Consider the following 14815-nt stretch of genomic DNA (forward strand, 5'->3'; position numbering starts at 1 on the left):
CGAAAAACTGGATGGGGAACTGAAAATTTCCCTTAATATGTACCAGGATAAGATCAAGCAGAACAAAATCAAAAAATATAAAAGAGATGAAAAAGATTACATAAACAACAGAGTTTATTTGTGGATGTTTAAGAATACGTCTCAAGCTATGAGGCAACAAAAATTTTCAGATGACCAGTCATCTACAGGTTCATCATCCAGTTGTGTTTCGGGTGCAGGGATGCCCACAACTAGTGGATCAAGAGGAGACAGAGGCTATGGGGGTTTTTATCCCAGAGGCCAAAGAGGATGCCAGAGACAGTGGACATATCACAAAGTGGGGTTTCAACCTCAATTTCAACCCCAACCTCAACAAGTGCAACAACAACAGTATGTAGGACCTCAGACCAGATCCCAACGGAGGAATTTTCAACCGTGATTAATCTCTCTAATAAACAGCTTACAGAAGGACAATTCTCTCTCCTTAATTTAGGTTTAGGCTTTGTTCCAGCTACTTATTATGATGCGTTTGAAACTCGGTTATCAATATACAGATTACTAAGGAGATTACATGTGAAAATATATTTTTTGGATAATCCTGGGAGAGAGGATGGGTCTCTTATCTCCAGGAAATCTGGATAGATACCTCCTACCCCGCTACATCCCAATTTAAGCACATTTAGAGATCTAGTGCTTCATGATATTGAATCGCTGGAACAGCTCCCCTTGAATCAACCTGATAATTTATCAAAGAATGAAAGAAATGCTCTCTCAGAATTAAAAAAGGATGAGTCCTTAATAATAACCAGAGCAGATAAGGGAGAAGCAATTGTGATTCAAACTAAGACTGATTATCTGCAGGAAGCCCATCGACAGATAGATGATCCCAAATTTTATAGAAGATTATCGGTTGATCCAGTAATGTCCTTGCAACAAGATATTTCACAATTGGTCTCTGTAGCATATAAGAAAAAAATGTTAACTACCAAAGAGGCAGCGTACTTATGCCCATCTTTTTATGTAATCCCGAAAATCTATTTTCCACCTAAAATTCATAAGAGATTGACAGCTCCCCCTGGACGTCCCATAGTATCCAGGAAGCACTTGGTATTAGAGCCTTTATCAAAATTTTTGGATATCTTTTTACGCAAGGAAGTGGTTAAAATAAAATCGTATGTGAAGGATACAACACATGTGCTGCAAGTTTTATCAGAAATTCAGGAGGTCCAGGAAGATTGGTTGTTAGTAACTTTAGATGTTACGGCACTCTATACAATGATACCAATACAAGGAGCGCTGGAACTGTTACACATTTTTGAACAACAACAACACTGTAAGCGAATATCGACTCAAGTTTTTTATGGACCTTGCCAGAATAGTATTAACTCAAAACTACTTTTGGCACCAGGGTGTATTCAACCAACAACTGCCCCAATTTCTATTGATAATACATCTCTTACACATACCATTACTATCAAAATTCTAGGCGTCCTTATGAGTTATAACATAGAGAAATGCAAGGTCATGCGTGTAGGGAAAAAGAACCCGATGTTCAGCTACAAAATGGGGGGATCATTGCTAGGGGTGAGCAACCTTGAAAAAGATCTGGGGGTGATGGTGGACTCAACATTGAAAGCATCGGCACAGTGTACAACAGCATCAAAAAAAGCGAACAGAATGTTGGGTATCATTAAAAAGGGTATCACAACCAGGACGAAGGAAGTCATCATGCCGCTGTATCGTGCAATGGTGTGCCCACATCTGGAATACTGTGTCCAGTACTGGTCGCCGCACCTCAAGAAGGACATAGCAGTACTTGAGGGGGTCCAGAGAAGAGCGACTAAACTGATAAAAGGTATGGAAAACTTTTCATACGCTGACAGATTGAAAATGCTGGGGCTGTTCTCTCTGGAAAAGCGGAGACTTAGAGGAGACATGATAGAAACCTTCAAGATCCTGAAGGGCATAGAGAAGGTAGACAGGGACAGATTCTTCAGACTGTGGGGAACCACAGGTACTAGGGGTCACTCAGAGAAACTGAAAGGGGACAAGTTTAAAACAAATGCTAGGAAGTTCTTTTTTACCCAGAGGGTGGTGGACACATGGAACGCGCTTCTGGAGGTTGTGATAGGCCAGAACACAGTACAGGGGTTCAAGGAAGGTTTAGATAGGTTCCTAAAGGTTAAGGGGATTGAGGGGTACAGATAGAAGTAGAGGTAGGTTATAAAAATGGTCAGGAACTACTTCACAGGTCATAGACCTGATGGGCCGCCGCGGGAGCGGACCGCTGGGCGCGATGGACCTCTGGTCTGACCCAGTGGAGGCAACTTCTTATGTTCTTACAATAAACTTACATTCCATCCACAAATTAGTGCAGTAGTTAAAAACTGCTTTTATAAGCTGAGGATGATTAGATCATTGGTCCCCCTTCTTGATGCTAATTCCCTTAACGTATTAATCCACTCCCTTGTAATATCCAAAATGGATTATTGCAATTCCTTATTAAAAGGGATATGCCTAAAAGATATAAAACGTCTTCAACTTATCCAAAACACAGCTATTAAGATTATTTCAGGATCTAATAAATTTGATCACGTAACCCCACTGTTACGGAAAGCCCACTGGTTGCCTGTTATACATAGGATAACATATAAAATTGCTCTTCTGACTTTTAAAACTATACAAACTAACGCCCCAGCTTTCATAGACAGACTCTTGATTCCGTATGACCCTCCGAGAGCCCTCAGATCAACTACACAGCACACCCTTAATATTCCCTCCTTGAAAATAATCGGTACTCGTCATACCTTTATTTTTTCAGTGACCGCCCCAATGACCTGGAACTCTCTTCCTCTACATTTAAGATCTGAACAAAATCTGCAAAAGTTCAAAAGCAGTTTAAAGTGTTTTCTTTTTAAAGATGCCTTTAACTGACAATATGATTTACATATACCTTAACAATGTCTAAAATTTCTCTCTTCTTCAGTTTCCTAGCAAATCTTCACCTTCCCTATTCCCTCTTGTATTTCCCTTCTGTGTACCTTTTCTTTAAATATTGTAGTTCTCCCCCCTTTCCCATCGTTTTCTGTAGCTTAAGCATGTCAGTCACCCCAAGAATTATTATTAGTCTTGTATGTCTAATTGGTTTACCGTTTGTCTCCTTGTTATTTTTAAATTTTTTTTGTACAACGCTTTGTACCTTCGGATAAGCGTTTAATCAAAAACTTGAATAAACTTAAACTTAAACTATTGCAATGGGGGCATCATTGGCACCCTCACTGGCCACTTTATATATGGCCGAGTTAGAAGAAAAATTTTTATATACATCCTCACATTTTACAAATATTAAGCTGTGGAAACGCTTACTTGATGATATACTATGTATCTGGACATCTACTAAAGAGAGCCTGAATGATTTTATAATACGGCTCAATCAAATGGACAATAACATTAAATTCACTGCCACAATACATGAGAAAGAAATTGCATTTTTAGATATCAAAATAATTAAATCTCAAAATCAATTCACTACTATCATTTTCCATAAACCAACAGATCGTAATAGTTTATTGAGGTATCATAGCTTCCATCCTCATAAACTTAAGGAGAGTTTGCCTATCAGTCAATTATTACGGCTTTGCCGGATTTGTAGTTCATTGACTGAGTTTAAACATCAAGCTCGGTCAATGAAGCAACGTTTCTATCAGAGGGGATATCACAGAACAGTGGTCCATCATGCATACTTAGGAGCTAAGTTTGCACAGCGCTCTTTGCTGTTACAATATCAACAAGAGCAAGAGGAGGACCAACAGTTGATATTTGTACAACCTTACTCCCTCCTTGCCACCAGAATTAACCACATAATACGTAATCATTGGCATGTAGTCCAATTGATCAACCCCGCGATAGGTGAGGCTCCTATATGTGCATATAGAAGAACTAGAAATTTGGGAGAATTCCTAAACAGAAAAGAAAGAGGGGCACCCCAGCCAGATTATCACAGGGCATGTAATAACTGTCAATGGTGCCCCTATACCATGGAAGGGGAGAATTGGACCCATCCAGAGACATGTAAACTATATAGAGCAAAACATTTAACAACATGTGGTTCATCTCATGTAATATATGTCATCCAATGTCCCTGTCCTAAATTGTATTTGGGGGCGGACCATTCGCCCTGTAAAAGTGAGATTAACAGAACATAAGTCACAGGTCCATACCCAGAATGAGACTTCCCCTCTAGTACACCATTGGAAATTATTTAAACATTCAATGAAAGATCTTAAATGGTGGGTGTTAGACATGGTGGAGGTAGGATGGGAAGGAGGAAACCTCATTCAAATGCTAAATTTAAAAGAGCTCCCTTGGATGCATGAATTACAAACTATGCAGCCTTCAGGATTGAATGAAACCAGCGACTGTTTAACTCTAGCTGAATAAGTATAGGAGGATATGGTAGATTTGGATTGTGATGTTTGATAAAGTTCTTTGAAGACTTTGCCTGAAGAGTAGTACGATTGGGTATCCTGTGGATGATGTCATCATCAGGAGGGTGTATATTATGCAGTAACTGAATACCGCGGCCATATTTGGATGACCTATTGTCATTCGCGAGAAAGCGAATGAATGTAGTTGGTGAGTAATTAAAAGTAATGATATAATGCTGATAATTAATTTATTGATATTCCCCTTCCATTAAATCTTATGTTGCTGTGTTTGCTTTGTTGTAATTAAGGCACTTCCCCCGTTCTGAGGAAGATACGAACGCGTTGGTAGGGCGTAGTGTGACAGCGACATTGCACTAACAAGCTAAGTTATCTAGGGGATAAGAAATTTTCAGTATACTACTTGAAAATGAATTAGAAAGAATGATAATGTATTGAAATGAATGAAATGACTAAGAAAACATATGGAAGAGATTTAAAAAAATCCAATGAATTGAGATCCTGGAAATGACTTTGAAGATGTTATTAGTATATTTATTTATTTATTAAAGAGCACAGAAACAGTATGAAAAATTAGAAGTAGAAATGTGTGAAGAATACAAAAAAAGAGAAAAAAGAGATTAGAATAGAATAGAGGACACATTTGGGTGAGCAAGTGACGAGTGCTGCCACACTGTAGTGCAGGAATCAACAGCGGACAGGTGGCATTCTGAGATTCCCCTTGTGTCTTTTAAAAGTATTATAAGCTGCTTCATAAGGCATGATATAAATTTAAACAATATTTTGAAAAACCTTTGAGTGGATTGATATTATAGAGTGCCTAATAGGATTGTGTTCCTTCAGATCTGGCAGGATCTCAATGCAGCCCTTAGAATTAAAGGATGGTATAGCCCAAATCAGCCTCTTTCTATGGGCCAACTGTTCTCTTCTCACTGTACTAAACAGGGACGGTACTTGGCGAGACCTCCCAGGAAAGGGACTTGGGAGTTCTGATCGACAAGTCGATGAAGCCGTCTATGAAATATGCGGCGGCAGCAAAAAGGGCAAACAGAAAGCTAGGAATGATAAAGAAGGGGATCACGAACAGATCAGAAAAGGTTATCATGCTGCTGTACCAGGCCATGGTGCGCCCTCACCTGGGGTACTGCGTCCAGCACTGGTCGCCGTACATGAAGGAGGACACGGTACTACTCGAAAGGGTCCAGAGAAGAGCGAGTAAGATGGTTAAGGGGTCGGAGGAGCTGCCAATTCAGTGGCAGATTAGAGAAACTGGGCCTCTTCTCCCTCGAACAGAGGAGATTGAGAGGGGACATGATCGAAACATTGAAGATACTGAAGGGGATAGACTTAGTAGATAAGGACAGGTTGTTCACCCTTTCCAAGGTAGGGAGAATGAGAGGGCACTCTTTAAAGTTGAAAGGGGATAGATTCTGTACAAACGTAAGGAATTTCTTCTTCACCCAGAGAGTGGTGGAAAACTGGAATGCTCTCTCGGAGGCTGTCATAGGGGAAAACACCCTCCAGGGATTCAAGACAAAGTTAGACAAGTTCCTACTGAACAAGGACATGCTGGTAGGGCTAGTCTCAGTTAGGGCACTGGTCTTTGACTAAAAGTGCTGCTGCGTGAGCGGACTGTTGTGCACGATGAACCACTGGTCTGACCCAGCAGCGGCAATTCTTATGTTCTTATGACAAGAGGTTTAACTTCTAATATATGCAAGCTGTCCAGAAGACATCTATAATTTCTTCAGCTCTGCCTCTTTCCACAGTGGGCTGTGCTGCTCTCTTTAGTTTGTAGCAAAGCAATTGATAACTTCCTCAATAGGAGACATAAGGAGGGGTACAGAGAACTTCGACAAGACACTTCTGTTCTCTGTAAAAAGTTATAATGAACAATATTAATCAAAATATATCATATAAAACAAAGTGGAACAGCCAAGCCACCTTATCTGAGTGCAAACAGCACCAACATACTCTAAATTGCATTTGCAATGATAATATAGCTTTGTATTCATAATACCTGAATGGTATGAGGAGATCTCAAGTTCTAGACAGACATACTTAATCCGAGACAGTAAGCAGACAAATAATTACACTGACAGAGTGGGGCAACAGGAAAGAAGATGATCAAAGTAAGAACCTAATCTTTCCTTCTGGTGCACAGGGCATATGAGTCCTGGCAAGTTAGATGTATCAAAGCAGTCCCTTGAATATAGGGCAGGACAGATGAGCCTGTCCTTAACAACTGAGGAACCAAAAGTAGTGTCCTTTTGCATTGCTATGTCTACTCTATAAAACTTTATAAAGGTATGAAGTGTGGACCATGTAGCCGCTCTACAAATCTCCTTGGACGGGATCACCCAGGCCTCCACCCAAGAAGCAGCTACACTTTTTGTGGGTAATGGTCTCTCTAAGGAATAGCTGGGTGTGTGGAAATTTCTCTCTCATGTGAGCAACAAGTTCTAAAAACTTTTTCTGTGTAAGCAACAGTTCTAAAACCCACAAATTTTCCAGATTTGTAAGTATTTTTGTGAGCAACCATGTAAAATTTGTCAGCGATGCTCCTCGAATGTATGCGTGATTGCTCATGTGCTCAGCTAACAAAACTCATGGAACGTGCTCTCCAATATATTGTCAGGCAAAGTACACTGACAAAATCCATGCAAATCCATCTGGAAATAGATGCCTTAGACATTGGACTGTCCAGCCTGGCCATACTAGTTAAAATAAAAAGATGACTGACTAGCTGAAAGTCATTAGTCACTTCCAGATAATGGAGAACTCTCCACACATCCAGCAACTTCAACATTTTGTCTTGTGTTTTCAAACCCCATGGACTGGAACACGGGCAGTCAGACCTCTTGAATGATGTGAAAAGCCAAAACTATCTTCGGTAAAAAGGAAGAAACTGTGCACAGAGACCCCAGCTTCTTGAGGAACAGCTCTCTGAATGAAAGTGCCTGCAACTCCAAGACTCATCTCACCGAGGTGATAGCCACCAGAAAGACTGCCTTAACCATAAGATCCAGCAATGACGCCTCCTGCAAAGGCTTATACAGAACTTTGCTGGGACCCTGAAAAACAATGTTAGGTTGCAAGAGGGAAATGCTCATCTTACTGGAGGATGTGAGCTGAGTGCCCCCTTCAAAAACCTGGCTATATCTGAATCAGAGGTCAGTGAAACCTTTTCCACTCGGGCTCTAAAGCATGAAAAGGCCTGCTAGTTGCACTTTGCGAGATCCAACTGTTGGACCTTTTCTCATAGCAGGTCAAAAAGAAACCTGAAGGAAGTACAGCCCACTGAAGGAGGTAGAGCTGAAGAAACTGTAGATGATGCCTTCTGCACTGATTGCAGTTAGGGGAAGTTAACCCACTTGTCAAGACTTGTATGTCCTTGTATGTCCTGTGCATCAGAATACTGTATTTATTTTTCAGCACTGTTCTGTGCAATTTTTTAAGAATGTTAATTTTTTAAGCAGTAATGTCAATAAAAAAATGTTTGCATCCTTCCGAAATGCTGTACCATGCAGGAACCTAACCCTATTTTTTTCTACATAATCCATTTTTCACTTCATATGGTTTTGAGATGCAAAAAATACTTAAGGGAATAGCAGATAAAGTCAGATTGTTCACCCTCTCCAAGGTAGGGAGAACAAGAGGGCACTCTCTAAAGTTGAAAGGGGATAGATTCCATACAAACGTAAGAAAGTTCTTCTTCACCCAGAGAGTGGTAGAAAACTGGAACGCTCTTCCGGAGTCTGTTATAGGGGAAAATACCTTCCAGGGATTCAAGACAAAGTTGGACAAATTCCTGCTAAACTGGAACGTACATAGGTGAGGCTGGACTCATTTAGAACACTGGTCTTTAATCTGGGGGCACGATGGACCATTGGTCTGACCCAGCAGCGGCAATTCTTATGTATATTAGATTGATTGTGAGCCAATCGGGACAGACAGGGAAGAATATTTGAATTCCTGAATAAATTCAAGTAAACCAATTTAAGCTCCCTTGGGAGAATAGTATAGAAAATTGAATAAATACATTAAATAAATAAATGGACCATCCAGGACTTTATCTGCCGTCATTTACTATTTTACTATGTTTTGTGTGTGCATGGAACACATCAAGTCTCCTGCGAGCTGTAGTTCATTGCCAGACTGAGCAGGGCAGGGACTTTTCTTCAGTCCCATGGGACCGGAAGAGAGAAGGGTGATTTGCTTGCAAGCCATAAGTTGCCCATTCTGATCAAACTCGATTTCTAGTTCTCCCATTTCAACCAATACAAAATTATCCTCTCTATTCCAACTCTGTTATAAGAACATGAAATATTGCTGTTAATATCTTCTCATCTCAACAGAACTTTTCAGTATCAATCCTTGTGCAGGAGTTCTCCAAAAGATCTGGTTTTCAAAGTAACCTGAATAGAAAGAAACTGAAACAAAATGATAATATTAAATTGGACTAACAGTAATTTCTTGACTAATGAGCCAACAATGCCTTCCTCAGGTTTCAACAGAATGAGCAAAATAATTGAACTGTGAAAAAATACAAATGAAGTATAAAATGCTCCCCATAAGTGTGAAGAAACAAGATCCAATGCTCCAGTGATTCTATAAAGAAAGAGATAATAATAACTTTATTCTTCTATGCCGCCATCAAATGTGACATTTTCTAGTAAAATAAGAATAAACTATGTTAACTTGTTAAATAGTTTGTTTATGGTATATTATATTTTTGTACGTTTTAAAAATATTAAGGAAATCTTGAATATATTGGTTTATTATGCAATGAAACATGGAGCGCCATTTTCGCTATGATGTCTAAATCCGAGTTTAGACATTTTGAAGAACATGAACAAAAATTCAGTACCAAACATGCACATTTTCAAAACTGAAAAATGTCTATCTTGTTTTGTCAAAAATGGATTTTTGTGCTCTGTGCATCTATCTTTTTAAACCATTTACAGAAAAAAAAAGCACATCCAAATCAAAAATGCACAAAACTAGCCATTGGGATGTAGGAAGAGCCATCATTCCTAGTAGAATGGCCTCACAGACATCACTGCATAGCAGTGGGGGCTCTCTAGGAGGCACAGCAGTGAACCTCACATAAGACATCCCAGGTATACGTTGACCGTAGCCTTTATATTGTATGGTGAGCCTTCTCACTGTACCCAACTATTCACCACACCAATAGCCCTTAAGCCTGCAGGTATCACCTATATGTAGATAGAGTGGGATTAGGATGGGGTGATTAGAGTGTAGTACAGGCCCAAGTCCCTACCTCTATGGTTCACTCAGTGGTGTAATAAAGGGGGCAGGAGGGGGATCTGGCGCCTCTCCTCCTCTCTCCTCCTGTGTACCTTTCAAAATGTTCGCCAACATACGCAGCATCTTCAACCTGCTGCTTGCGCTGGCCTTGGCTCCTTTCTGACATAATTTCCTGGCTATGAGACCAGGACGTGACATCAGAAGGGAGCAGAGACTGGCGCAAGCAGCAGGTAGAAGATGCTGCTCATGCCAGCAAACATTTCCAGAAGTATATTGGGGGTATGGGGTGCCCAAGTAGCAGGGAAGAGTATGGGGTGCCCAAGCGGCGGGGAAGAATGTGTGTGTGGGGGGGGGGGGGGGCATGGCACAGCAATGCCAGGTGCCACTGTCCCAGGCACCAACCTCCCTCACTACACCACTCAACAGGCTACTTCAGGAACTTGGCTTGCTGCTCTAATAGGACTGACCATAATATCTGAAGCTATCATACAAGCACACATATTGTTTCATTCACATTTTGTGTGTGGGGATGGTTCAGTGACCACTTGGGGAGAGTGTGTAGGAGTCATGCCTTGATCCTTCCAGTGATTATTTACTCAGTTTGGGCACTTTATTCATTGTTAAAACAGGTCTAGCCCCCAAAACTTAGTCCTGAACATATTCTTAAATGTTTGATAATGGTAGAAAAATATCCAGACCCTAAGCCCATCCTAGTCCTGCCCAGATTTAGACACTCTGTGGAAAAGCACCTTAGAAATTCATCTAGAAAATAAGTTTTGAAAATAGAAAACTAGAAGGGTTTGGCAAGAAAACATCCAACTGCCCCTTTATGCCATATTTTGGACATTTTATTTTTTTTAAATGAGCCACATTATGTGGCAAATTTGCACATTTTGCATAATTGGCAATTTGCTAAATTTTGCAAGAGAACCTAACCAAACCTTCAGCAGAAAACAGGTCTTTCGGTTTAATTGTAAAAATGTGCTTTTGGTATAAACTTTACATTTATGTCCCCATTACTTATCCAAGAACCTTTAAAGATCCAAAGGTTTTTGAACCTTACTGTATATAATTAAGTGAAATACACTGTAAAACCTCATAAATCCCAGAATCATGGTATTTTTGTAATTCTAATCTACAAAAATATATGACAGTTTCTATCTTTAGAATTGATGCTCCTCAAAAGTGTTTATATGTGCAAAGTTGTTAAATACAAATGGGATTTTACAGAATAATGTAGCTACAGGTCTAAAGCAAACTATACAGATAAATATCAATTTAAAACAGTTTAAAACAATTATTTAAGAAACATATTTAAGATTTGCACAGTTACTCATATATAAAGTTAATAGATGCTTCACAAAGATTAGTCCACAAATAACTAGTAAAATAAAATACTGAATATTTGCTCTAAAAACAAATAATCTTAGAGAAACTTTGCTGTTAAGTTGATTTCTATGCAACAGATGAAAAAAATCTTTTCCATTTTTAATGATTATACTGCTTCTGTGGCTATCGCCCTCTACAGTAATTGCCTCTAAGACTGGAGGGCAATTTTTCAGTTTCTCTGTTGAGGCTGGCAGCAGTGTTACCAATTCATGTGAGACAAATGTAGACTCTCTTCCACTGATAACTGAACTAAAACAACTAATCTACTTCATAAATGCTATCTTATTGACATCATTTTTGATTTGAATCTGAATTGACATGATGATCTGGAGGTAGAAAACAGTGCAACTATGATTATTTCATCAAACTTTAATGTCTATTTTAAGGGAGGACCTTGTCTCAAATGTATCAAATTCTACCTAACAGTCATCATTACGCTATGTTCGTGATGTCCCTAAAAATTTAAATATTATAAATACTAGTCTAATCTAATCTAATCCTTAGGTTTATATACCGCACCATCTCCACGTTCGTAGAGCTCGACGCGGTTTACAGTAGGAGAAATAGGAAGGAACTACAACAGAGTCTAGTAGAGAGATGATGTCCAGATCTTGGACGCATTCTCTCATAGACCATTATTAAAGAGAGGCAACTTTCCAAAAAACAATCCATCCAGATATAGACCAGTTTCTAATTTTCCATTTATGGCAAAGGTTTTGGAGAAAATAGTGGCCTAGCAGATCTGTTTTGAAATTCCACCAACGTTTTTCATCTTTACCAAGTGTGTTTCCAAAATAGGCGTAGGATGATATTATTATGGACAGAGTTAGTAATATAGATATATTGATTATTCAACTAGATCTTAAAGCCATTTTTTATACCACCGACCATATGATGCTACTTAATAGATTAGAACAAACTGGTTAATCAGGTGTCGTATTAAACTGATTTTGGCCTTATTTTTCCTTCAGAAATTATTAGGTGTGCATAAATGAACACTGTTCTTCTGTATTTAACTTGCTTTTAGAGTACTATAAGGATCAGTTTTGGCCCCATTCAGTTCAACATTTTTTTTAGCCCCTTTGGCTGTATGATTCAGGATTTGGGCCACCACATCTTTATCATCTTTATGATTAGTGGCCCATAACGGTGACTTTTAAAAACAAACTGAAGATTAACTTAGAATAGATTAAACCAAAAGTTATTCCTAAATCCTTCTAAGTGTGGGGCATCATAGGTAACTAATATATCACCATTACATCTTTGGGTGTAATTTGGGATACCAATTTGTCTTTCTCGGCCTATATTTCAACGATCGTAAAGAATTCTAATAATTATGGAACGTTCATTAAAATAATTTCTAAAGCAATTAATATTACTCTTGCATTCTTTGATGATCAGGCAGATTGATTACTATAATTCTTTAGTGTTAGGTTGTCCTCAATCTCAACTGAAACTACAGTTGATCCAGAAGACGGAAGCTAGACTTCCTTTATAACTTAAAGCCCTATGACCATGTCACTCTGCTTTTGTACAATCTGCACTGGTTGCCAGTAACTGGCATAATCAGATTTAAAATCCTGATACTGGTATTTCAAACAATGCATATAGAAATGCTAGTATACCTTAATTCTCTACTGGTTACATACATTCCAAGATAATTGTTTAGATCTACAGGGAATTTGAAGTTGCTTTTCCATATTGTGGGTTAAACACATTCCACCATATAGCTTCCAGTGTGGTAGCTCCAATGCTTTGTAATTCCTTACCAATAGAACTGAGGTTGGGGACTTGTTATTTTAAAAAATTGAATGTAGGATTGAAAACATGGTTATTTTGAGAGGTTTTCCTGTTAATCTACCTTAGAGTTTTGATACTGAGGACCTGATGATCTGATCCCATTAGTCTTTTTTAAATTCATCTTTCCCCTCTTTATGATTTTTGTCTTGATACTGTCGAGTTTTATTTATCTGACTTTTATATATGTTGTTGAATGTAATGGATATGATGCCTATTTGTACACCAACTTGATATCAGTTAAATTTTACTAAATAAATCACACTTGCATTTCATCATAGTTTTGGCAAGTAATAATGCAAGAAGAGCTTTAGCTGTTTTCAAAGTTGAAGTAGTCCTACCATTCAACAGCAACTGAACACCACAAATACTAAGCTTAAGCTCTGCAGACTACTTCTTCTCAAGCACCTTTCTGACTTTCACATGTAATTTTTCCTTATTCAGACATATTTTCTAATTCCTCTTTCTATATGTTGCATCCCCACTTATACCCTATGCTAGTAGTGGCCAATCACAGGGCCCCTTTTACAAAGCCTCAGTAGCGATGCTGCTTCAGTAAATGCACCAAAGCCCCTAGGAATTGAATGGGCTTTGGTACATGTATTGCGGCAGCATCACTACTGCAGCTTTGAAATAGGGGCCCATAGATCTCAAAGGCCATAACCCAATCAGGTTCATTATGGAAATGTTGAAAACCTGACCAGGTTGTGGCGCTCAAGGAGTGTAGCTGCCTACCCCTGCTCTAGGCCCTTGGTCTTCACTCCGAGTCCTTGAGGGCTACCATGACTGTATACAAATCTCTCATATACAGATCAGGGGTATGCCTAAATAGGTTCAAGGTGACGCACAATTCAAGTGACTGGCATAACATAGAAGAAAAATGGTGAAAAGAGAAATAGCAGGAGAAGAGGGAGGAGTGAAGTCCTCTACGGGAAGTATTGAGGAGATATTTGAAATACAATTTACAAGTCCCACAAATAAGTTAAGTTTTCAGGCTATCCTTAATGAATATGCAAGAGATAGATTTTCAAACAATGGAGGTAGTATTCATGCATCCTGGCTCTATGCAGATGCTTTAATATGCATTGTGTTGACATTGTTAAGTAGCATAATAAGCCATGTGTTATTTGAATATTTTTTTATTGCTGCAAGTGCCTATGTCCAGCGTTTTCTTGCTGTATACCGTGCCTTAGATGAATTTCTTCAAAAATTAAAAAATAAAAATAAAGGCAGCAAATAAAGCCTAATAAACAGATAAAATCATTAATCATTTCAAACTGTTTGCAAATTCATATACACATCATTTAATTTCATATATGAAAGATATCGCTATTTAGTTTCTTTATAACTATGTTTTACCTACATGCTCACATGTCCAGGTTATTTTAGGACCTCATTCACTAATCAGCAAAATATAGTAGACTTTTTGTGAAATTTAGCTATGAGATGCAAGCAAGCTCCTGGCTCATTTACATTTCTTACTTAAATACAAAACCAGAATTTTCAGATTATAACAAGACTACTGCTAAGGTTAAAGTAATACTATTTTTATAGTGCTGATAGGGCAGGAATAAATGTGAATTGTTCCTAATAGAGAATGACACGGTGATAAAATTCATCACTATTCCCGTCACCGTGGATCAGCACAGGAAACCATCCCGTGCCATTCTTTAGTGTCTATCTCAACCTCAGTCCTAGACCAGCATTCTTTGATGCAAGGCTTGAGGGTCAGTGGTTGTGCCCATTCATACTGATCCTTCCCTCTCTCCTTAAAAAAATGACATGGAGATGGTTTCCCACGGTTATCCACGGGGACAGTGATGAATTTTGCCATTCTCTTACCTCAGACCCCTTAGTGTGCCAAGTAGAACAGTGGTAGGTCACACTGCTAGGCAACATCATCAAGAATTCCTCATCCTATCTTAACTTCAGAA

General features: G+C 38.8%; 1 protein-coding gene across 2 annotated transcripts in view; it reads right to left on the minus strand.

Moving 5' to 3' along the window:
• The window catches only part of PSPC1 (paraspeckle component 1), a 319494-nt gene that overhangs the window by 54891 nt on the left and 249788 nt on the right, over positions 1 to 14815 (minus strand). Inside the window, exon 10 of one of the 2 annotated variants that reach the window (XM_033948195.1) lies at positions 2824 to 2856. The exons of the other annotated variant lie outside the window; for it this stretch is intronic. Within the exon in view, the coding sequence (XP_033804086.1) occupies positions 2839 to 2856 (18 nt within the window). The 3' untranslated portion in view covers positions 2824 to 2838. Of the gene's footprint in view, positions 1 to 2823; positions 2857 to 14815 lie in introns of those variants that run through there. 2 annotated transcript variants of the gene reach the window in all.

The sequence above is a fragment of the Geotrypetes seraphini genome, chromosome 6 (assembly GCF_902459505.1).
Source record: "Geotrypetes seraphini chromosome 6, aGeoSer1.1, whole genome shotgun sequence".
NCBI classification, from domain to species: Eukaryota; Metazoa; Chordata; class Amphibia; order Gymnophiona; family Dermophiidae; genus Geotrypetes; species Geotrypetes seraphini.